Source organism: Mytilus californianus, unplaced genomic scaffold, assembly GCF_021869535.1.
Source record: "Mytilus californianus isolate M0D057914Y unplaced genomic scaffold, xbMytCali1.0.p SCAF_1, whole genome shotgun sequence".
Taxonomy (NCBI): domain Eukaryota; kingdom Metazoa; phylum Mollusca; class Bivalvia; order Mytilida; family Mytilidae; genus Mytilus; species Mytilus californianus.
In genome coordinates, this window is record NW_026262581.1 from 116,234,279 (window position 1) to 116,260,694 (window position 26,416).

General features: G+C 31.2%; 1 protein-coding gene and 1 long non-coding RNA gene across 3 annotated transcripts; both read left to right on the forward strand.

Annotated features, from left to right (window-relative positions):
• LOC127731618 (THO complex subunit 1-like) lies at positions 1-26,416 on the forward strand. The gene is made up of 18 exons (XM_052240397.1): positions 1-59; positions 4,461-4,534; positions 9,029-9,089; positions 10,320-10,386; positions 11,591-11,709; positions 12,537-12,585; positions 13,135-13,230; positions 13,674-13,750; positions 14,708-14,757; positions 15,608-15,716; positions 17,531-17,662; positions 19,788-19,888; positions 20,998-21,115; positions 22,241-22,341; positions 22,744-22,959; positions 24,011-24,282; positions 25,022-25,209; positions 25,508-26,416. The coding sequence occupies exons 1-18, from the start codon at positions 9-11 to the stop codon at positions 25,604-25,606; spliced, it is 1,980 nt and encodes a 659-aa protein (XP_052096357.1). The 5' UTR covers positions 1-8; the 3' UTR covers positions 25,607-26,416.
• Positions 10,395-10,945, forward strand: LOC127731995 (uncharacterized). 2 transcript variants are annotated; one of them, XR_007995963.1, is made up of 5 exons: positions 10,432-10,497; positions 10,535-10,571; positions 10,646-10,719; positions 10,794-10,830; positions 10,912-10,945. It is a non-coding gene; the product is annotated as an uncharacterized LOC127731995 (long non-coding RNA). The 2 variants fall into 2 exon arrangements; XR_007995962.1 differs by lacking the exon at positions 10,535-10,571 and having other exon boundaries at positions 10,395-10,460.

Genomic DNA, 26,416 nt, shown 5'->3' on the forward strand with positions numbered 1-26,416 from the left:
TTTTCAAGATGGCAGCCTCCATTGGATTCAACTTTCTGGGAGCTGCGGAAAAATTTACAGTAACTCCATTAAAATTAGATGACTTATCAATCTAATGTTAAGTTAAGGTTGCATTAAACCAGCCAGACACTTTTTTAGATTTTCATTTTTTTTTAAATCTCATAACAGCAATAATCAAAAACACACACATTTCATCCTAATTTTTTCTTGTTGGAACTTGGAGTTGCTCGAACATTTGTTTCTATAAATATCTAAATAAATGAAAAAATTTCGATGAACTATATATTTGAATATTCGTCAGAGGCAAAATTTTGGATTGTCCACCTTTGCTATTATTTCAAAAATCTAAGATTAATATGAGGCAGGCGTTACCTGTGAAAGAGGACGAAGTCTGTATGAATTTTTTTTTTTAATTCAAACATATTTTAACTTCAAGATCTGTTCAAAAAAGAAACGGAAATACCCTTACGTTTCCGATTTCGGTTCTGTTGTTCGGAATTTTAGTTGTGACGTTATTTATGTTATGACGTCATATTCAATGTAAACAAAGAAACGCTATCAGGTAACGTTTTTTCATATCAAGCCATTCAAGGAATTATTAAAAATGGAATTGGTATTGCGTTCCTTCCTATATCATGTATATTTTACTAGACTGATAAATATATATTTTACTCAAGGACTCATGCAAACGAGACCGGAAAAAGGAAGTAGATTTCTGCGCAAATGCGGGAAAATAAAAAAGTCTGAAAATAAAAAAGTTAAAAAAAAGTTAACGATTTTGAGTTCATTAGTAGAATGAAAATTTCGGGAAATTTTCCAGATTTTTTTTTTTTTTTTTTTTTTTTTATTGATTTTTCTACTGTTATAGGGGACTTTGTCCCCTTACTAATCTCAGATAAAAATCATTTATATTTATGAACACAATGATGAACTACAAGTCGAATATATACAGGGCTGCCAAGTCTCAAACTAATTAATCACACATTTTCATGCATATTTGGCGGCATTTTCCTTTGATCTATTGTTTTTTCTCTTTGATCTTTACAATTTTGGCCAAATCTCAAGCATTTGCTTCATGAAAACATGGCAGTACTGTGTATATACATTTTATCAATTTTAAATATTTTTTTTACTTGGGCCAGATCAATTAGGACAAGAATGACTTGGGGCAGGATCCACATGAAAGTGTATAATTCTGACTTTTACATTATCTTAAATAGTTTTCCATTTTTTGATTTGCCATCTTGGTTTCTATGAGGATCCTTTATTTACTTACATTTTTTAATCTCATAATATTTGTTTCATTGATGTGATATAGTTTCCCACACTTTATAGTAGTCTATCGTCAGTAAAGAATATTTCTCTGAACTTACCTTGCAATTGAGCAAAAGTTCTGAGTGGTGTAAAAATATGTAAATAAACTTAATTGTGAAACTCCACATCAACACTTTTAATGAAAACAATGATTCCGCCATTGAAAATCATCTATGATAATGTGAAGGTCAGGATTATACAGTGCAATCACAGTACTGTAAAAGGTAGGACAGAAGTGGTAATGTGTGAATTTTTTAAGTTCCATCAAGTTAAAATGTCATCTTGAATGAACGTGATTGATAGTTTAAAAATATTTGACAAAAAATTGCTACCTATTTTTGATACATGACAGCGAATATAGATGTGCATATTCAGGCAGTGTATGTGCCATAATAAATTTGTGTTATTGGCATCAACAATTTGTTAAAGTTTATGATTAGATCAGTTCAAGAGGAACCACTAAAGGTAGGTCAATGATATTCATGGCTCAAACTACTGGGCATCTGTGGCAAAGAAATCGCTTTCCCAACAGTCACTTTGTCATCAGCAATTTTCCATTTTTACCAAGTTGTTGAAATGGCAATTTTTCGTTTATCAGTAAAGAAATTCAAAGACCTAAAGAATTTATTTAGAAAACATGGTGATTGCATCGATTTGTAGATAGGTCATACGCTATTTCAAAGAAACATCTTTTTATGAAGTACTTTCACTTCTAGCACTTGTTATTCAGATAAATACTAACTTCTTTTGTATGAGGCTTGGAAGCTGGGGAAGGGCAAGATAAACACACCCTTCAACTTTTGTTGCAAAAAGCAGTTTGATTTTCAGCAAAATAAATTTAAGTTAATTTTTCAACCATTAATTGCATTAAAAACATCATATTCCTTTCCAAATCTCTTATCAAACATTGTTTTAAGGTGAATTTTTTTTAATCCGCCATTGAAATATTTAAACAAATTACAAACCAACTGTGAAGGAAACCTGTATTCTAACGATAATAACTACAGACACACGAATGGCACAGCTGACAGAAGAATATTGCTCAAAATAGTGAAATTTACCCATTCCATAAGCATAAACAGATATTTAGTTATTTCGATCCCCTTAGTTAAATGTATAGATTTCAATGCAATTGTACTGTTTCCATTTATGATTTGAGTTGCTTAAATTTGTTAAATTTGTATGTTTATAATGAGAAACAATGAATATCACCAACAATAAAGTTTTCTTCATTGGATTTTAATTGATAAATAGTAATTAGTTTTTCCTTTTATAGAAATGAATTTGTAAAAAAATTTTAACTGGTAAAAACCAAACATTATAGCAATGCGAGTGAAGGAGCACTTCTCTTTTAAGTCTCACCTCTTCTCTCTATCAGTTTCAAAAAGAGAAGTAACTTCTCCCTATTATTCTGAAGTAGTGTAAGCCCTGGATATTTGATATGCAGTTATACATAGTTAACAAGCTAAAAAGTTTGTGATTGAATTTATTTATGAGGAACCACTTATATGTTAAGTAAATGATATTTGATATGCATTTGTATTGGCATTACAATTAACAATACAATAAGCTTTATTTATATTGTAATGCCATTACAGCAACATATCAAATATCATTTGCTAAACATAAGTGGTTCCTCTTATTGTTTTTTCTCAATTCCACACATTTTAATTGGCCATGCACCTTCAGTCATGGTTCATTGACTTTGAATGTTTTTTTTTCAATGCTTGCATGTTAAAGTTTTGCCATTTTAATTTTTATCCTTGTCCGTCTGTACGTACGTACGTACATCCCAAAAATTGGTTTCCGTTCTCTAACTTGAGTTTGCCTCAACCAAATGTTATGAAACTTATACACAATGTTTATTACCACAAAACACAGATCAAGTTTGAAATTTGGTGGCCTCACTTTAACCGTTTTTGGGGTTATGCCCCTTTATAAATGGAAAGATTGCAAAATGTTTAGTTTCCATTCTGTAACTTAAGTTTGTCCCAACCAAACATTATGAAACCTATACACAATATTCATTACCACAAAACTAAGATCAAGTACACATTTTTTGTTTCCGTATTCTAACTGTTGTTTACCTCAACCAAATGTTATGAAACTTATACACAATGCTTATTACTACATAATACAGATTAAGTACGAAATTTGGTGGGGACACTTTTACCATTCTTGAGTTATGTCCCTTTATAAACATAAATATTGCTGAATTTTTCGTTTCCGTTCTCTAACTTTAGTTTGTCTCAACCAAATGTTATAAAACTTATACACAACCGTTCTAGAGTTATGCGTGTTTACAAATAGAAAAATTGCTGAATTTTTAGTTTCTGTTCTCTTCTTAAGTTAGCCTCAACCAAATGTTATGAGACTTACACACAATGCTTATTACCACAAAACTCAGATCAAGTTCAAATTTGGGTAGCGTCACTTTTACAGTTCTTCAGTTATGTCCCTTTATAACTATATGATATGCAAGCGGGGGCATCATCTGTGTCCACATGTGGACACTATCCACATTTATCTATTTAAATTTCAAACAGGATACACATATCTCTGTACCAACAGGTTAGTACAGAGTTATAGTAAATTATGTCCACTCAAAATTTCAATCAAACAGTATTGATAAGTATTTTCCAGTATTTACCTCGAGCTGGTCAATTCTCTTTTATGGAAAGATGTTATTTACATACAACATTTTCAGTAGAGGGTAGAATAAACTATCGATTGAATTAAATATGATTTGGTTCATAAAAACATAACAGGCATATTAGAAGTAGGGTACTGTACTGTGAAAATACTTTTGTTCGTGGGGTACCAATTTTCGTGGTTTTCGTGGTTTTCATGAAAAGATCCCCATGTAGGTTTGACTACATGGATACGGGCATACAATGAAGAGAATACCTCTTTGAGAATACATCAAATAACATCAAACACACTATGAACCATAGATGATATTTCAGACAGGATTTTTAACCATTTAATCTTCAAAAATCCTAAACTTTTTAATTCTCACGAAAATTATTTTTGAACGATGAATAAAAGTACTTTCACAGTATATCAAAATCAAAAGTAGCAGTCTTGTTTTCATATACATGTACATGTATGACTATGTTGATTTTTTTACTACTTATTTATTTCAGAATGCTTTGAGAGAATCTCTGTTGCAAAAGTCCAATGAGGAGTGTATTACAGTATATAAATCATACAATGGAAGGTTGGTATAAAAGAGACAGAAAAGAGCATATCGCTTCTTTATTTGTTTAAACCATGTTCCAAAGACAATAACATGTTGAGTGCAATATTTTTCAGTTAGTATTATGTATGTTCCAAACCATATAAGTATTTGGACCATTGCATAAAATGCATGAAAAACAGTTTGTTGTGTCAAGGCCATACTATGGCGAGGCTTTACTCGTCATGGCTCATTAATTTAAACAAACTACTAACCAAAATACCCAAAAACTACATGTTACATGAACATTTATTAATTATAATTTGAAAGTTAAAAATCCTATAATTATTGATGACTGTCAGTTTAACAGTTTTTCATTATACAACCGCAATAATACTCTCTGAAATTATACCACAAGTTTCCATACCACAAAGGGATGGTTAGGATTTGCTTTGGGGGGTTATGGCTCAAACCGTTTAGGAATTAGGGGCAAAAAAGGGTGAAAAACAAGGGTGTCCTGGTTAATGGACAAAAACTTTAGTACAAAACATAATTTAAAGCAGTGTAAGGGAGGTAATTCAAATACATCATTTGAATTACCTCCCTTACACTGCTTTTAAATTATGTATAAAGTAATGGTTAATGAACAATTAAGACAATTTAAAAGCAGTGTAAGGGAGGTAATCCAAGTACAACGTTTTGATTACCTCCCTTACACTGCTTTTAAATTATGTTTAAAGAAATGCATATTTATAAAGGAAGACCAGAAAAATATCTGATAATGTTGCAAAAAATCCATATGAAAGATTTGACATCATATTTTAAATTCTATTATAAAATAGATTAAGTTAGCACTATGGTAAATTTAAATGGGTAATTATGGTTGCAAACTCCATTAGAAATTTGAATTGACATTATGACCATATATTGAGGGAAAGAATTTTTTTGGGGGAAAAGGGGGGGGGTAAAAAGAAATTGTGGGGGTCAATTTTTTTCTCATTTCAGATTTCAGAAATAAAAAAGAAAAATTCTTCAAATATTATTTTTTTTTGCCAAAAAAAGGGGGTGGGGGTGGGGGGGTTATATGCAACAGCATAGTGTATTGCACTAAAGCAAAAAAAAAGGGGGGGTAAATTTTTTATTTTTTTTTGTGGGGGAAGGGGGGTCAATTTGCAACAGCAAAGTGTATTGCACAAAAGCAAAAAATTGAATATAAATTCAAATTATATAACCAATTCTTAGTTCTTTGACTACAGTTATTCTGTGTCAGAAACCTTTTATGTGTCAAATATTTAATCGCAATCCAAATTCAGACCTGTATCAAGCGCAAATATTGCGTCCATTTTTGCCCCAACTGTTCAGGGTTGGACCTCTGCGGTCGTATCCAGCTGCTCTAGGCGAAGCAATTTATTACTAATTGTATTCTTGCATGTACTCTTAGGATGGCATTTACTTCCACAAGGTACCATTGATATTGCTTTTCTACATATACATGTTTTGGTTATACACAGTCCTTTGCAGAGACATCTTTTGCTTGCAAGCGAAAAAAACAAGCCTTCTTAGCAGCTGTGTGCAGTTATACCGAAGTTGTAACCATGATGGATATGTCTTCAACCTTTTTGAGTAGATCTTAGGTATCATAACATGACTGCTGTACACCATATTCATTTGCCAACGGAAGTAAATTTTGGCATTCCCTAATGTCATTAAAAAAGGTCTTTATCCGTTCAACTTTTTTGTTCTTTTATAAAACAGATGACTTCTTATTTAACAGTCCGTTTAGATATTTCTAGAAGTTATCACCAGAAGTAGACATATTGTCATAAGGACAAATGGATAATGAATTTACATTGATTTTAACTTTGCACAGCAAATAACACTCAAAAAGCAGAGGAACAGCGCTTGTATTGCTGTTCTTCATCTCAAAGTCTAATTGACCATGTGAGTTTATACACATATGCCAGGTCGGGACCATACATGTATGATCTAGAAACATATACATTGTTGTGAATGATGTCAATGTGTTTGTAAAATATTTGATTTTCAATGATATGTGTCTATGTTATTTTTATACGACCGCAAAAAAATTTTGTGGTCGTATATTGGTATGATGTTGGCGTCGTCGTCGTCGACGTCGTCGTCGTCGTCCGGCGTCGTCGTCCGGCGTCGTCGTCCGAATACATATTGGTTTTCGCACTCTAACTTTAGTTTAAGTGAATGGATCTTTTTGAAATTTGACCATAAGGTTAAATACCACAAAAGGAAGGTTGGGATTGATTTTGGGGGTTATGGTACCAACAGTTAAGGAATGAGGGGCCAAAAAGGGGCCAAAAATGAGCATTTTCTAGTTTCCAGACAATAACTGTGGAACGGTGTATGGATCTCTCTGAAATTATACTACAAGTTTACATACCACAAAGGGATGGTTAGGATTTGCTTTGGGGGGTTATGGCTCAAACCGTTTAGGAATTAGGGGCAAAAAAGGGGGAAAAACAAGGTTGTCCTGGTTAATGGACAAATACTTTAGTACAAAACATAATTTAAAGCAGTGTAAGGGAGATAAATCAAATACATCATTGAAATTATCTCCCTTACACTGCTTTTAAATTATGTATAAAGTAATGGTTAATGAACAATAAAGATAATCTAAAACAGTGTAAGGGAGGTAATCCAAATACAACGTTGTGGTTACTTCCCTTACACTGCTTTTAAATTATGTTTAAAGAAATGCATATTTATAAAGGAAGACCAGTAAAAATATCTGCAAATGTTTTCATCTTTTTTTTTTACAAAAAAATCCATTATGAAAGATTTGACACTATATTTTTATTAATTCTATTATAAAATAGATTAAGTTAGCATTATGGTAAATTTAAATGGGTAATTATGGTTGCCAACTCCATTGGAAATTTGAATTGAGATTATGACCATATCTTGAGGGAAAGAATTTTTTTGGGGGAAAAAGGGGGGGGGGGGATAAAAAGAAATTGTGGGGGGGCCAATTTTTTCTCATTTCAGATTTCAGAAATTAAAAAGAATTATTCTTCAAATATTATTTTTTTTTCAAATTTCAAATATTGAAAAATTTCAAGAAGTAATCTTTAATTGCACAGTATGGCGCATTAGATTTGTAAAATCTTTGATCACATTTATTTATTTGTTATGCCGAATCTAACAGTGTATTTAGATTTTTAATTTTGGGTCCAGTTTTCAAATTGGTCTACATTAATGTCCAAAGGGTCCAAAATTAAACTTTGTTTGATTTTAGCAAAAATTGAATATATGAGGTTCTTTGATATGCTGAATCTAAACATGTATTTAGATTTTTGATTATGGGCCCAGTTTTCAAGTTGGTCCAAATTGGGGTCCAAAATTAAACTTTTTTTGATTTCAACAAAAATTGAATATATGGGGTTCTTTGATATCCTGAATCTAACCATGAATTTAGATTTTTTATTTGTGGGCCCCGCTATCAAATTGGTTCATATTGAGGTCAAAAGGGTCCAAAATTAAACTTTGTTTGATTTCATCAAAAATTGAATTATTGGGGTTCTTTGAAATTCCAAATCTAACCGTGTATTTAGATTTTTAATTTTAAGTCCCTTTTTTAAATTGGTCTACATTAAGGTCCAAAGGGTCCAAAATTAAACTTAGTTTGATTTTAGCAAAAATTGAATTCTTGGGGTTCTTTGATATGCTGAATCTAAACATATGTTTAGATTTTTGATTATGGGCCCAGTTTTCAAGTTTGTCCAAGTTGGGGTCCAAAATTAAACTTTGTTTGATTTTAACAAAAAATGAATATATGGGGTTCTTTGATATGCTGAATCTAACCATGTATTTTGATTTTGGACATTGGACCATAATAGGTAAATTAAAAAAATTCAAGTTCTTAGACCACATTCTTTCTGTGTCAGAAACCTATGCTGTGTCAAATATTTAATAACAATCCAAATTCAGAGCTGTATCAAGCTTGAATGTTGTGTCCATACTTGCCCCAACTGTTCAGGGTTCGACCTCTGCGGTCGTAACAAGCTGCACCCCAGCGAAGCATTTTATTAAAGTTGTATTAGTCATTGATATAAACCCCAAAACTCCTTTTATTCATCTTTATTGGCAAAACATTAACATACTGTAAATTGAGAAATTATTGCGTGCATTTATTATTGCGATTTTGTCATTTTAGACTAATATGCGATTTTAATTTTTACGATTTTGAGAAAAATCCTGTTTAGTTCAAATAAAATATTTCAAAATGCGAGTTTAAATTATTGCGTTTACAACTCTGTCGCATTTTTCGCAATAATAAAAACCTCGCAATAATTTCTGAATTTACATTACCTCAATATCAAGTAATTTTACACCTTGTTAAATACGATACACATATAATAGTAAAAGATTTAGTATCAGATTATGATTAACCAATGCTGTCAAAGGCAAAGTAGGATTATTCAGTAAGTTGGAAATGAAGGCAAAAATAAATTCAGACATTAATTATAGTACATGTTCAAAAAATGTTTTACTGTTTATTTTCAGTGAATCAGAAAAGAAATCAGCTATGGACCAAGCTTTACGAGATATTGTCAGAGATTTAGTGGTAAGTTCATTGTAAACAAAATTAGACGATAGACTTATTCATAGATTAAAGTAGTGGTTTAAATTGCTGTAAATCAGTGTTCTCTCTTAGCCCTTGGTGCTATATATATAAATTTGACAATAGAATGTATTATAAATGTGATGCTATAATTTAAGAGAAACAGTGCTGTTTTAAATCCCTTGGAAATACTGGGAAGAACACTAAACGCATAAGAGAATAACTTTTATGGTTTGAGACAAAGAGTGTCTGTGTGTACTCATAATTGTGCTATTAGAAGGAGTCACAAATCAGGCCTTTTGATCTGATTGATAGCTTTTAGGCTGATACTTTCATTTTTTAGTCCCCTACCGACGAAGTCGAAGGGGACTTTAGGTTTGCACTCTGTCTGTCTGTCTGTCTGTCTGTCCGTCAGTCTGGCAAATCAGTTTTCCACACTTTTTTCTTCATGCTTGAAGATATTGATTTGTAATTTGGTATATAGAGATATCATAACAAGTAACAGATCAAGTTCAAATTTTGTTCCGGTTTGATGATTTGTGCAGAGTTATGGTCCTTGGACTTAGAAAATTCACTCAAATAATCAGTTTTCCGCACTTTTTTTTGTCACGCTTGAAGATATTGTTTTAATAATTGGTATATAGTTTTATCATGACAAGTAACAGATCAAGTTTGTATTTTGTTCCGGTCTGATGATGTTGTGCAGAGTTATGGTCCGTGGACTTAGAAAATTCACTCAAATAATCAGTTTTCCGCTCTTTTTTTTGTCATGAATGAAGATATTGATTTAATAATTGGTATATAGTTTTATCATGACAAGTTACAGATCAATTTCGAATTTTGTTCCGGTCTAATGATTTTGTGCAGAGTTATGGTCCTTGGACTTAGAAAATTCACTCAAATAATCAGTTTTCCACACTTTTTTTCGTCATGCTTGAAGATATTGACTTGATATTTATTATATAGTTTACATCATGACAAGTTATAGATCAAGTTAGCATTTTGTTCCAGTACAATGAATTCTTAACCGGTAGGGGACTATGTATTGCCATGGAATACTCTCAGAATGCTTGTTCCGTTAAGGATTATAAAATTTAGCTGATAAGCTCTAATATTGGCAGGGGTAGGGAAATAAATTTAGACTTCCTAAACAAATAAAATTCAAATTTGATTACCATAATTGTAACCAATGTTTAAAACAACTAAATTAATACATTACATTTATACTTACAGATGTCAGATTCAGGATGTGATATTTACAAAATCATCTTGGAACATTCCATAGATCTGGCTAAACAAGGTAGGTATAGAACATTCCATAGATCTGGCTAAACAAGGTAGGTATAGAACATTCCATAGATCTGGCTAAACAAGGTAGGGACACAACATTCCATAGATCTGGCTAAACAAGGTAGGTATAGAACATTCCATAGATTTGGCTAAACAAGGTAGGTATAGAACATTCCATAGATCTGGCTAAACAAGGTAGGTATAGAACATTCCATAGATCTGGCTAAACAAGGTAGGTACAGAACATTCCATAGATTTGGCTAAACAAGGTAGGTACAGAACATTCCATAGATCTGGCTAAACAAGGTAGGTATAGAACATTCCATAGATCTGGCTAAACAAGGTAGGTATAGAACATTCCATAGATCTGGCTAAACAAGGTAGGGACACAACATTCCATAGATCTGGCTAAACAAGGTAGGTACAGAACATTCCATAGATCTGGCTAAACAAGGTACCCGGTAGGTATAGAACAGTCTATAGATCTGGCTAAACAAGGTAGGTACAGAACATTCCAAAGATCTGGCTAAACAAGGTAGGTACAGAACATTCCATAGATCTGGCTAAACAAGGTAGGTTAAAAAATGAAAGAAGAAAGATCATAGCTTAAAACACACAATAGATGTATCAGATATGCAGTTTCAGTTTATACAAGTATTTTATTATTATTATGTAAGAACTCTTTTAGTTACATTCAGTTAGTTATACCCCCACTTTAAAAAGGGGGTATACTGTTTTACCTCTGTCTGTCCATCCGTCCCATGAATATTTTTCATCGCATCTTTCTCAGGAACTACATTGCAAGGATGTCTGAAATTTGGTTTCATGGTTAATATGAGTCAGCTATACTGTGTGATGTGTTTTCAGACTCATCACTCAACAACTTCCTGTTTACCTTATACTTTTAGCGGGCGGGGTATCATTAGTGAACAGTAGCTCACAGATTCACTTGTTTAGTCTATTTTCAAGTTACAGTAAACTTTGCATGAAATGTACGATAATGGGACAGTTTAAAAAAACCAATAAAAAAAAAACCCAGTTATGACCAAATATGCTTGAATGAGGTATGGTTGCTCATTGATGAAGGCTGTATGGTGACCTATAGTTGCTTACTTCTAAGTCATTTGGTCTCTGGTGGAGAGGCAATTATACAACATCTTATTTTTATATTGAAACTTGAAAGAAGTTGCTAATATATTTGATATTTATTTCAGATGCCTGTTCACACAACACACCTTTAGTAATTCTATCAGACATATTTGATGTTATAACCATAGATCAGTGTCAAGAGGTGTTTAACTTAGTAGAACAAAAACTAAGTGTTTGGAAATCTGTAAGTTCTACAACTAATCCCCCTAGGCCCTGAAAGCATAAATTTTGTTGAAAAAAAAATCCAAACACGTACATGGCATACATTAGTCTAAAAGTCAAAAGTCAGTCAATTTGAAAAGCTCACTAGAGCTTGTATTTATGTAGGTTACTGAATACCTTCTCTAAATAAAACTTTTTATGTATTTATGTAGGTTACTGAATATCTTCTTTAAATAAAACTTTTTATGTATTTATGTAGGTTACTGAATATCTTCTTTAAATGAAACTTTGAATTGAATTGAATCGAAAAAGGTATAATGTTCAATACAACTGCATAAAATGTTATGAAAATATAAAAGAATTAATATTAAAGTTGTTATCAACTGGTTGATTTCTATAAGTGATCTGTTATTTTGTATTTGAAATGAAATCATTTTGTCATAACTCAATTGGTCTCATGTCCTAATAAATCTGTACGAAGTTTATACATTTGCTAAAAGATAGCAATATCCCAAATGAATTTCTGAACGAATGGGGGAAAAAAGATATGAGTTAATCATGACAGTATGTTGACCTCTTAATGTCTTTTCTAATTTTATTTATTGTTAGGTTGGTGGCTCAGTGACATATACTCCACGTCTCCTTTTATTTATATCAATCAGATAGCACTTCAAAATAAACAAATATCTATTGAAATATGAACACCTTATAATGCCTGTTATCCTTAAAAATTGCTTTCAATGAAAAATTCACTGGTATAGTATGATCTCTTAATAGAAGCAGGTGCCCCATAACAAGTGCTGTTTAGTTGGTTGCTCATCATTATACTGTTTATATTTTATCTTACAGAAATTGTTTTATGATACTGGTAAAAACTACCTTCTCAGAATGTGCAATGGTATGTATAATCAATTTGACATTGGATAACACATGATTGACATGATAGGAATTACGAAAGAAATTCGTATTGGGGAAGGGGGACTGGTTGGGAAAAAAATAATTAAAAATGCATGCAAAATTTGAAAAACTACTTCAATTAACATTATGATTCAAGTAATGGGTTACTTTATTACTTGTGAATTTTTCTTGTTGCAATTTTCGCTTAAGTAGATGTAATTGGGTCGTTGTTTAGAACTTGCTGTTTGTAGTTTTATCTTTATTTCTTCTGTAGGTTGGTTGAAAAAGTCAAATATCAACTCCAGATTCTACAATTTGTACTAACATTAGCAAAATTGTGATTTTAAATACAATATGAGGAAGGCCATGTCATAAGAAACAAAGATAACATCATATAACATTTTGTCATTTAATAGTTTTAGTGTCTCTAAATCTAATAATTATTGGTATTAATTCTTTTTATATTGCAAAAATAACTTGTGTTTTGTTTGAGGCAATTAACGGAGTTACTTTTCTGATAGATTTGAATAGTGTTATACATTTGTTACAGATATATTAAGAAGATTATCCAAGTCACAGAATACTGTTTTTTGTGGTAGAATACAACTGTTCTTGTCTAGATTATTCCCATTGTCAGAAAAGTCTGGTGAGTTATAATAAGGTTAGCGTTTCAAAGAAAATATGTGACTTAACTTTGCTTACACAAAAACAATATTTGATTTGTTTAAGCTTTGAGAAAGTAGAAAGTAATGCTTTAATAACTTCCCCAGCGAAATTGAACTAACAGTTCTTCCCTAGGCCTTTAAAACCTTCATAAATTTTATAGAAATCCCTTTGGTTAATAAAGAATCGAAATGAATTGAAGAGAAAAATACACTTGTCTATAGGGTGCAGGCACAATATATACCAAATGGTTTTTATTTTTCAAAGGAAATATTTCATTTTTCTTTAATTCAAAACGGTAGCCATCAGGCAGAATATATTAACTATTAATGTTAAAAAAAAAACAGGCTTGTAATGAAAATTTAACTAATTCCTAATTTTTTTCTGAACTTATGAGTTTTTTGATAATTTATAATTTATTTTCAGCTTTAAATTTGATGAGTAATTTCAACTTAGAAAATGTGACAACATTCATGGCAAATGATGGTGGAAAATTAAAAAAGGTAAAAAATCTATACTAAGATACATAACTACGTATACTTCTTTATTCACAGAAAATGTTCTTCTATTGATTTTTATGCCCCCACTGTAGCAGAGTTTTACCCTTGTCCATCCATACGTCTGTCTGTCTGTCCGTACATCCCAAAATTGGTTTCCGTTCTCTATTTTTAATTTGCCTCAACCAAATGTTATGAACGTTATATGCAAGTGGGAGCATCATCTGTGTCCCATGGACACATTCTCCATTCTTTTTCAAAATATTTCATCAGAATTCTAATACTGAATTTACTTTTAAACCAAATGACTTTTCTTCTAAATTATAATGATGTCGTTGAAATCACTTGTGTTGTTATTTTGATCCTAATGAATAGTCAAATGTTGCTTAAAGGGGCCATAGAGGGTCAGATTAGAACAAGTATTAAATGTCTTCTTCGGAAATACTTGTCAACCAATTAAAACTAAACTTGACAAATATATCCCTTTGAAGGTTCTATTTTTTTCTATTAAGAAGTATTTTACTTTTGCAATTTGAAAAAAATGTCATTGGAATTTCACCACACTCACATTACCTATTGTTTAATTAGAAGTTTATACTCTTCTGCTATAAAGAGTTGTTTTACAAGGGTAGTGATCTAGGTTCCTTGGGGCCTCTAGTTACATAATTAAAATGACTTTTTATTCACATGGTTAACAATAATGTCTTATATGACTTATATGGGCTCTGTTGTATCTTCTTGTCCTTTGGTTTTTGATGGATAGTTGTCTCATGGACCAAGGCAATTTTTATGGAACATACATAAAGGTTCCTTCTAAAATCAAATAGGTATAATGAGACCTTCAGGACTAAAGAAATTCTCTAAACCTCCATCCTTTTCACTTTTGTTTTGTTTATCTTATTTACTACATCACTTGAGTAGAGCTTAAAAGATATACTGATAATAACTTAACTTTCAATGTAGGAAAATGGTGAAGATAAAATGGAGGTTGAGGATGGAGAGATGGATGATGGGTAAGTTAACATCAATCATTTAAGTATAGCAGTTCATTTGATTCAGAAAATATTTAATTTTTGGTCTGAATATTTGAATAAATCTGAGACTTTGACAAAAAGTTTAAAAGTTTATAAATATTATGATTTTTTACTGTTACTAAATTTTTCCCATAGTTGCCAACTCATGCTTTTTGTGGTAAAACTGTTTAATCACACTTTTTTCATCATGTTTCATGTCCTTTCATCATGTGATCACATGCAATCTCCTATAGCTATGTTCCTGTAAACGGTTTTAAATACTGGAGTTTATTTCATCAATCATTTATTGATGTCATAGTAGCAAATGGTTTTCTTTTGTTCCAATGATTTTTGACAGTTGTTGGAAGAGATAGTTCTTATTGATAGAGGGTTGTCAGCTATGGTCTGCACATTCAAGTTAATGGAAATATTTTGTTTACTAGAGAAATAAGTAAGTTCTGATCACCTGAAGAAATGTCACTCCGTTAATCATGTGTATGATAAAAAGTGCAGTTTGATATAATGTCTTCTGTCCAGCTAGATAAAATGCCTTCTGTCAAGCCAGATAGTCTATCTGTGAGATAGTCAAATTTATTAGTTGATAGCTTTGTGGCAGATCAGATATTTGTTAACTTCTGAATTGATTGAACTTAAGGAAAGGTTTGCCCATCTGACCAGTGTTTATTAATCTTTTATTTTGACCCCTGAAAAGTACATACCAGAAAAGTTTAAGATATCAGCTATGGAGTCTCATTATGTTTCATAATAATATAAAAGAATCTGATAAGCTCCATCTGCTTATAGTATAAGAAAATCCACAATATTTGATATTCTTGTTTTGGAATTACAGATGTTCACCAGTAGATTACAACCTATACAGAAGATTTTGGTCCTTACAAGATATCTTTAGAAAACCTAATCAGTGTTATGAGAAATTACCATGGAAACAGTTTGTTGCTGTAAGTTATCTATTAATTGCCCCAAATGATTTTACATTTTTATGCCCCCGCCGTAGCGGTGGGGCATTAAGTTTTACCCCTGTCCGTCTGTACGTACGTACGGACGTACGTACATACGTCCGTCTGTACATCCCAAAATTGGTTTCCGTTCTCCAACTTGAGTTTGCCTCAACCAAATGTTATGAAACTTATACACAATGCTTATTACCACATAACACAGATCAAGTTTAAATTTTGGTGGCGTCACTTTAACCGTTCTAGAGTTATGCCCCTTTATAAATGGAAAAATTGCAAATTTTTTAGTTTCCGTTCTTTAACTTAAGTTTGCTTCAACCAAATGTTATGAAACTTATACACAATGCTTATTACCACAAAAAACGGATCAAGTTTGAATTTTGGTGGCGTCACTTTAACTGTTCTAGAGTTATGCCCTTTTCTAAATGGAAAAATTGCAAAATTTTTATTTTCTTCTAAATATCAAGTAATTTTTAAAATTGGAGTTATCTTCCTTTGTCCATGATTATAGTTGAATCAACTACAATCATTGCTTTATACAATGGAATGTTTAATTTTGACTTCCACTGATAAAACACAGATCAAGTTGAATTTGGGTAGTGTCATTTTTAACCATTATTGAGTTATGTCCCTTTATAAATCGAAAGATTGCAAAATTTTTAGTTTCCATTCTGTAACTTAAGTTTGCCCCAACCAAACATTATGAAACCTATACATTACCACAAAACTATTATCAAGTACAAATTTTTTGTTTCTGTTTTCTAACTTAAGTTTGCCTCAACCAAATGTTATGAAGCTTATACACAATGCTTATTACTACATAATACAGATTAAGTACGAAATTTGGTGGCGACACTTTTACCATTCTTGAGTTATGTCCCTTTATAAACATAAAAATTGCTGAATTTTTTAGTTTGTCTCAACCAAATGTTATAAAACTTATACACAACCGTTCTAGAGTTATGCGTGTTTACAAATAGAATAAAAATTGCTGAATTTTTAGTTTCTGTTCCCTTCTTAAGTTATTTGATATTTTTTTGATATCCTTCCTACAAGACTATCAGTTTCAAATTGTTGTTTTTTTTTTAGTAAGATGAAAATGTTGAAATAAATATATCTGGTATAAATTTAGGTGGTAAAAAAGTGTTTGAGCTGTCTACTTTGAACTAGACATTGTATAAAAAGTAATGTATGTGTCTAAATGTTCTGTTTACATGAGCAGAATAAAAGGGAAAACTGATTACACACATGAGAATTTTGTATTTTTAAGGCAATTCGATGTAGAGTTTTCCAGTAGTATGTTTTCACTTTTCATTCACATACTCAAACACACACATGTTGCTGTAGTAACTTGAGAACAGCTTTTGATATGAAATAAATGCTGTTTGTCGAAAACAATCCTGAGAACTTAAAGTCATTACAAACAAGTGTCACTCATAGATAAGATAGAGCTACATTGATTGTTCCATTAATCTGTGGTTTATTATCTTTTTATACTGCCAATGTCCTTTAAATCATGGATTCCAAGCTTTAAGTGGTTTGTGAAAAAGATTCTATTTTTTATGTCAGCTTTGTTGCAAAATTAACTGTAATCATCATTTCATTGGTATTAAAACTTTTTGTATTCTATAACCTCAAAATCCATGGAGGTTGATATTCCTGAATAGCAGTACTTTTGTTTTAATGAATATTTGATCAATGACAAGATAAAAATGGTTATACTGAAGATACATGTTGTTGATAACTTAGATCATAACTAGATTCCTAAAAGTACTAACATTATTCGTTTTTGATGATAGAATTCTGAAGCAGTACTGAAGGCTTTTGCTAGTGCTAAACTTGATGACAACAAATCGTCCAGAAGAAAACTGGACAAGAGAAGACAAACTGAAACAAAAAGTTTCTTTGCCAAATATTTAACAAGTGAAAAGGTAATTGAATGAGATAAGAATGTGAACATTGAGTAATAATATATTACATGTACTGTGGGTATTATTAAATTGCATACTTTTTATTGCAAAATCCTATTAAATGCATTATTTAAAACACAGAACCATTTCATTTTTGTCGAGCCTGCGACCTCCGTTGCAGAAAGCTCTACCTTAGGATAGTGATCCGGCGGTGGTGGCCACTGAAGCATTAACAAGCTTCCTAAAAGCTTAGTATTAAAGAAGGTAGAAGACCTGGATCCTTCATACTTTGTTTATAGATGCCTTATGTTATGAAGTTTCTGTCTGTCATATGTCCATTGTCTTTGACCTCATTTTCATGGTTCAGTGACTACTTGAAAAAAAGTGCGTACCTTGCAAGTTCCTCATGCCTGTCAGACAGTTTTCACTTGACCTCGACTTCATTTTATGGATCAGTGAACAAGGTAAAGTTTTCGTGGTCAAGTCCATATCTCAGATACTATTAGCAATAAGTCTACTATATTTGGTGTATGGAATGATTGTGAGGTGAACATGTCCAACTGGCAGGTGTATTATGATCTTGACCTCATTTTCATGGTTCAGTGATTAAAGTTAAGTTTTTGTGTTTTGGTCTGTTTTTCTAATACTGTATGCAATAGGTGAACTATATTTGGTGTATGAAAATATTTTACAATGTACATGTCAGTCTGGCAGGTTTTATTTGACCTTGACCTCATTTTTACGGTTCATTGCTCAATTTTTTGTTTTTGGTTTGTTTTTCTAATACTATAATCAATAGGTCAACTATATTTGGCGTATGGAATGTTTGTAAGGTGTATATGTCTGTCTGGCAATTATCATCTGACCTTGACCTTATTTTCATGGTTCATTGGTCAATCTTTAGTTTTCCTGATTAAGTTTGTTTCTTAGATACTATATGCAATAGGTCAACTATATTTAAAGCATGTAATGATTGTTAGGTGCACATGTCTGTCTGGCAGGGTTCATCTGAACTTGACCTCATTTTCATGGTTCATTGATCAATGTTAAGTTTTCCTGGTGAAGTTTGTTTCTTAGATACTATGTGCAATAGGTCAACTTTATTTAAAGCATATTTGGTATAGGTAATGATTGCAAGGTGTACATGTATTTCCAATTGGTTTATCTGACCTTGACCTCATTTTCTTGGATCATGTTAAGTTTATGTGATAGTTGTAGTAAAGCTTTATATTTAGGACTATCAACATAAAATCAATGGTCAGTAAAAAGGCGAGGCATTTCTTATATGTTCTTATATGTAAAAATGTAGATGTAAGAATATGTTAAAAAGAGGGGTTGTATAGGTCAAAACAACAGATCTTTTAATTGCATAAAAATATTTTAAAAAAACAATACAAAGAGTACTGTTCTGAATGTACTAATTGATAACAAATAAATCAGAAGTGACCATCACAAGAATTCGATGTCTTCTTTGTATTAACATCAAGGGTACAATATTGTATTCAGTTTCCTGACTAAAATTTTGGAATATTTAACTGTCATTTTGCAAACTAATAGATAGATGGAAATTGTTAACAGCAAAAATGACCAGCAAGGCCCAGTTAAAAAAATAAGTCAATATAGCTGAAATTGATGATTGACTCCTTTTAGAAGTAATACATGTACATGTATTAGCTTTAAACAACAATTTTATTTAATGTTTTGGGCATTTTAAGATGCTATCTTGAAATAAAAAAAAAAATAGATACAGTGAATCTGAATACAGCAACAATCATCAGCAGTATAAGATCTGCAAGAAAATCTAAGTAATGGAAATTATCAAGTGAAACATTATAGGGGTGTTATCCTTAAATAATTTACCCTAAAAATTGTTCACCAATTCTATCTGGATCAAACCTGGCTAAAATCATACTAGGGTTTGAAAGATGAATGCCACAGTTGTTGAAGGTGTTAATGTTGCATATATTTGCTGGGTAAAAAATCAAGCTTTTTGGATCCTCTAGATTTTAAAAGTTATGTCATCATTATGTTTATTTTGTAGACTTTATAATATTAAGAAGTAAGTTATTTTAACAACATAATACTCAAACTAAAATGGGTTGTTCTTTTAGAAGTAAATGACAATAACTTAAATATTATTTTTCAGTTGTTAGACTTGCAGTTAAATGACAGTAATTTCAGAAGATATGTATTAGTACAGATGTTAATTCTCTTCCAGTATCTTACTGCTCAAGTTAGATTTAAGAGGTAACTTATTTATATCCCAGTTAATTTGTGTTTTAAGCTAATCTTGTCCAGGGTCATTTTTTGGAAATGATGGTTTTCTGCACTTTTTACACCCCCGCCATAGCGTAGGGGGCATTAAGTTTTACCCTTGTCCCTCTGTATGTCTGTACATCCCGAAATTTGTTTCCTTTCTCTAACTTTAGTTTGCCTCAACCAAATGTTATGAAACTTGTACATAATACATATTACCACAAAATGCAGATCAAGTTTGAATTTGGGTGGCATCACTTTTACCTTTCTAGAGTTATGCCCCTTTACAAATGGAAAAATTGCTAAATTTTTTGTTTCTGTTTTCTAACTTAAGTTTACCTCAACCGAATGTTATGAATCTTATACACAATGCTTATTACCACATAACTCAGACCAAGTTTGAATTTTGATGCGTTACTTTTACAGTTCTAGAGTTATGCCCTTTACAAATGGAAAAATTGCTGAATTTTTCATTCCTGTTCTCTAACTTAAGTTTACTTCAACCAAATGTTATGAAACTTATACACGATGCTTATTACCACAAAAAGCAGATCAAGTACGAATTTGGGTAGCGTCATTTTTACCGTTCTTGAATTATGTCCCCTTATAACGTTATATGCAAGCTGGGGCATCATCTGTGTCCCATAGACACATTTCCCATTTGTTTCAGCCTTTCTTACAAATTTGGAGCTTTTACTTTTATAAGGTTATGAGTGTTGAATGATTCTAAATCTTGTACGTTGTTTAAAATGGTTTGCAAATGGTATATTTGTTTTTTGGAGTATCTTTGGGTAAATGCCCACCCCCACTAACCAGCTAGTAAATTTTCTAAATGTTGCTGCATTGGGAGTTTTTGTAGTTTATAATGCTATTACATGTGTGCTTTTTTAGCATAAAACATACCTCAGTTCCTTTTAACCATACCTTTGAAATTTGTGAGATTAATTAAATATTATAGATAGAAGCAAGTTGAGTGATGAAGACTTCTTATTATCTGCAGTTTGTTATACCTGCATTAATTGTATTTAAAGTTCCTGTGACAGTAATAAAAATGATTTAAAGTTGCCTAATATGTTGTAATATGCAACTTTTATATTTAGTTCCAGTCAAGTTTTAAGTGAAGATAATCTTACTTGGACAAAGGCAACACAGGATAAAGTTTACCAGCTGATCAGAGAGACTCCTCCTGATGGTGATTCATTTGCTAAAACTGTTGAAGTAAGCCACTTGTTATCTAAGTTTTCTCAAGATGAGCATAGAATCCACCAAAAGACTTTTAATTTTACATTTGGTTATTGTAAATTCAGAAATTATTGCATGCATTTATTATTGCGATTTTTGAAGAATGGACAAAATTGAAACTATCTATTGCGATTTCAAGAAAATCTGCATACTGATGTATGTATTAGATATCTGAATGCGAGTTCTAATTATTGCGATACTCACCTTGTCGCATTATTCGCAATAATAAAATCCTCTCAATAATTACTGAATTAACAGTAATTGTAAGTTTTACATCAGAGTTTTAGTTTTCAGATACTGAAAAACCTATTATCATGTGTAATGGCATAAAGATACACAAGGATGTAAAGCAACATTTCATACAAGTAACTTGTAGGTCACTGTGACCTACATTTGATGATCAATTGAGTTATATAAACTTTAACATCCAATTTAAGAATTCTGAGTTTAAGCAACCTACAGTCTTAAAACTTGGTTAAAAGATATATCTAAGAATGTATAAACTGTTTATGAAAAAGGAGGTCAACTCTTGCTTTCATTTTATGATTCATTGACTTTTGAACTAGATTAAAAGATGAGGAGGGGTGAGTGCTCAGAAAAGCTTATTAACCCTGCCACATGTTGATTTATGAATAAAAAGAGTTATTAGGTATCCATCAATGAGACAGCAACACTTCATGCAAGTAACCAAATGAAATCTAGGTTTTCTTTCCTTCCTAGTTAGATTCAGTTCGTTGTTGAAGCCAGTACATTGACCTATAGTTGTTAACTTCTATGTCATTTGGTCTCTGGTGGAGAGTTGTCAGTCATACCACATCTTATTTTTATATAGTCAATTGTTTTGAAAAAGAAATAGTTTGAAAATTGATCAGCCATTTGAAAAATTACTTTGGAGGTGAATGGGTTAATGGATCAAGGATTTACTTTTTTTTTCAAGTTTGGTTCTGAGCATGATTTATTGCAGACAATAAATGTCATATAAGACGGAATAGACCTTTGGTACAATTATATGCTGAAGGAACTTATACATGTAGTTAATTAAAATATATTAAAAACAACAATTTTTTTTTAATTGTAAAACTCTACTATTTATTTTCACAGCATACATTGACTCGTGAGGAATTCTGGAATAAATGGAAGAATGATAGCTGTCCTAGTTTTGAAAAGGAGCCCATGTCTGAAAATACTAAGCATAAAACAAAGTATGGATAGCAATATTATTATTTAAATTTTTAGATGTGAATAAAATTAAGTTTTATGGAAAATGTTAATAAAACATGAATCAAAATATGTTACAAATTCAAAACTTAAAAGAGTTTAGATTAGGTGTAAATTCAACAATTGATGTTAATATCAAAATCCAGGGAGGGCAAAAAGGTCAAAGATGGTAACAACCACTAACTTGATTTTGCATACTGACAGACACATTATCATTGCAGAGATTTTTGGTAAGATTACATTTATGAAGTGTGCTTTCGAGAATCACTCCTGAAGCAATAAATTCATATTTATTCAACTTATATACATATACCATCTGTGATTGAAATGCTTAACCCAATGGAAGTACAGATTTCATCACGTACATGAAAAATGTCTCTTTCTAGAGCAAAAAGACGATGGGTTGGAGATGATTTGCAAGCAAGTGGTGGGAAGTTTGTGAAGATGGGAAGTGCTGAATTAACAAGATTATGGAACTTGAGTCCAGATAATATGGATGCTTGTAAAGATGAGAAAAGAGTGTTTTTACCAACATTAGAGGACTACTTCAGTGACGCTATAGATCAGAATGATCCTGAGGCCATGATAGAGGATCAATATAAGTACGTTTTGTCTACTGTGGTTTCATTTATTTTCTTGGGTATCAATTTTAGTGGATTGAGGAAAACTTGCGGTTTCGTGGATATTTGATTTCGTGGTTTTGCCAATCACTGTATACAAAGCCTGTAGAAAATTTGTAATTCGTTGAACATTTGAATTCATGGTTCACCTGTACCCATAAAACCCACGAAAATCGGTATCCAACGAATAATAATGAATCCACAGTATGTAAAAAGCTTGGTTAAATTTCTAAATAAAATAGAAATTGCAAATTTCCGTGGAAAAAAGAATTGATTTACTTTTTGCAATACTGGTAATTCTATTATTATTTGGACAGGAGTGTTGCTTACTTACAAATAAGATTGAATCACTTTTAAATGTGGAGAACAAATTTTTATTTATTTTAAAATATGAAAACAAAAAACAACTTCTGTTCTATAAAAGTTCAGTTTTACTTACAGTGTATATTTTATAACTATTGATGAAATTAGTATTAGTTATGACCACCAGAATGAAATTTCAAAATCTTTTGAAAATTGGTTTTAATTTTTTTATTAATTTAATAAACAGTGAAAATAGAAACATTGGCAATGTTTATCATGTGTCTGTTGTAAAATTTTACTTGTAGACAATGGAAATCATTAGCTAGGAAGGAGGTTACTTATATATGTCACCATTAGCTTTATTAAACAGATTAACATTGTTTGTAATATGGATTTGTTTTAGAGGTATATGTCCGTTTTCCCTCTCCATATGTTTTTGTAAAATAGTCTTATTTCTTAGTGAATATGCTTGACAGTTAAGATCTGTTTTCTAGAAATTATACAGGCAGGTTAACAATAAATTATGTGGTATAAAAATACATTATGAATAATGAATTTCCATATGACTTGACCCTGAACTCATTTAGATAGTCTATAGCATTAAAACAATATTGATATAAGAAGAATTATGTGAGCAGGTGAGATATTTATATAGGTTAAGTTATTTCTATATACATATACAAGCAACAGTGAAAACCCCTTTATTGATAATTAATTATAATTATTGCAGGTTGATTAATGACCAGATATTCCAATGGAAGTCATTAAGATTGTTAGCAAGGAGAAGTCCTCACTTCTTTACACATACCAACACTCCTGCTGTACCTCAGCCTCAGTATCTAGAAATGATGTTAAATAGATTAGCAAAGGAAATCCATCCTAACACTGGTCCCCAATCAATGCAGGAGAACCAGGTGGAAGTAAAGACAGACATTGGTGATGAGGAAGAGGCCATTAAGGAATCTCAGGAGGATAACGATCTCAGACAAAGTGAAGACCAAGGTAATGTTGGTGTGTGTGTGTGTGTGTTGTTATTATTAGCAGATAATTTCCTAACAATCAGTATGAATATAATTATTGAGGTAGCAAACAAACGTTCTATTCATTATGTCTGTCTGTCTGTCTGTTCATTCAGTATATTCATGTAATAACGTGATAGGAATTTCATAATAACTCAATATATTTCAGCAAAGCTTATATTATTACATCTACTGTGGATTAACTTATTTTTCATGCAAGATACCAATTTTCATGGATTGAGTAGATTTTAAACTATGTTAAATTTTCCTGGATTTTTGATTTTGTGGTTTTGCCAAAGCCTGAATACAAGCTAATAGAAAATTTGTTATTCCTTGAAAATTTAAATTTGTGTTTCACGAAAATTGGTATCCCACGAATAATGAATCCACAGTACATCTTGAATCAGTAGATAAATTTGCAAGGTTAAAGGGGCATTAGCTACGAAATATGAAAACATTAAAATATTATTTTTTTTTGTTCAATCATTAATGAAAGTGAAATAGTGAAATAGTAATTCGCTTTTAGCAGCCACTTTGGCTAAATTTTTTCAAAATAAGGTAAGAAACATCACTGATGAATTATTCACTTGCAAGTGTCTTACACCACTTTTATCTTACTGAAACCAAAATGGGCTCTTTGGTAACCTTGGTCCTTTGCATCGGCTAAAATAGTTAATTTTTTGTGTGTGATATTGCTAATAAACATTAACTTTATCTTAAAGGAAAAGAGGATGAAAACAATGAAGATGCTTTAACACCCCAGCTTATGGAGGAACTATCAAAACAGGTTGGCAGTATGTGGAAGAGACTTGGCTTGGAATTAAACTTTCCTGAGGATGATATCTCCTATTTTGAAAAAGAAAATGAAAGTACTCAAGAAAGAGCATTGAAAATGTTAACAGTATGGCAGGTATGTACTGGTTTAAAATCTATAATTAAACAATTCACTGCTGAATCTTTTAAAATTATCAAATGTATAGAATCTTGACCAAGATAATAAGTTTTGGATACTGGATGCCCTCATTTGGTCCATATAAGACACATTAACTATTTACATCACCAAGCAAATGTCTTTTTATTTAAAATTATTTCAAGTGTGAAATTCTTAAAAGCACAGGATAAGACTGAACAAAGCTGTAACATTGGAATATTTTTATGTTTAAGGTAACTTTTATTTTTAAAATCATACAAATTCATCTTAATTGTAGGAAACTGATCCAGACAGAGCTACAATATCCACAGTAAAAATGGCCATGAAAGAAGTTGGAATGACAGAGGCCATGGAAGCTGTATTTGGAGTATCATGAAACCATGAAGCAAAATAAAATACTCTGTGCTGGCATAATCAATCACCTCCAAATGAGGAGTTGTAGGAATAATGGCATTGTATAAAGACCCCAACATGCAATATAGTAGAGAACATTGATCTTTAAGAAATGTTTATTGTAAGATATCATAATTTTGAAAAAGGCAGCAATAATACATATAATGTAATAAAAATGACATAAATGATCATAAATGACAAAATGTTAACTTCCTGATTTTTTTCTGATTTTACCTGAAAAAAAATGATTATGAATAAATACTTACAGGTAATACAAGGAAAAGAAGATTTTGACAATATGTTACTTGTCAAATTGAATTTAAAGAATGAGTGAAATATTATATTATAAAATCATTTTAGTATTTGTTTTCAAATGGATGTAACTTCTGTTTAATTTGTATTTTGTTAAGAATAAAAATCATTGAACTAAACAACATTTAATTCTTCGGCAAGGCATAAAAAAATACAAAGATGTATTATTTATATCTGCAAAACAAACTGAAAACACTGTCAGTTATTGCTATTACTTGGCAACAGATTTATTCTTGTCTGTAAACATTTAAGAATTTATCTCCCTTGAAAGTGGACCAAGTGTTCTCCAAATGATTCCCCTAGTAGTCATTGTTATATTAATAAAACAAAAGATTAAAATGCTAAAGATTAGCTGCTTTATTTTTTTTTTTAAACTAAATGATTTTTTTAAGATTTGATGATGGTAGTTATGAATGCCTTCTGCTGACCAATATGGCCACTATTGTTACTATTAAATGCATTTAAAAAAAAACACATTTTG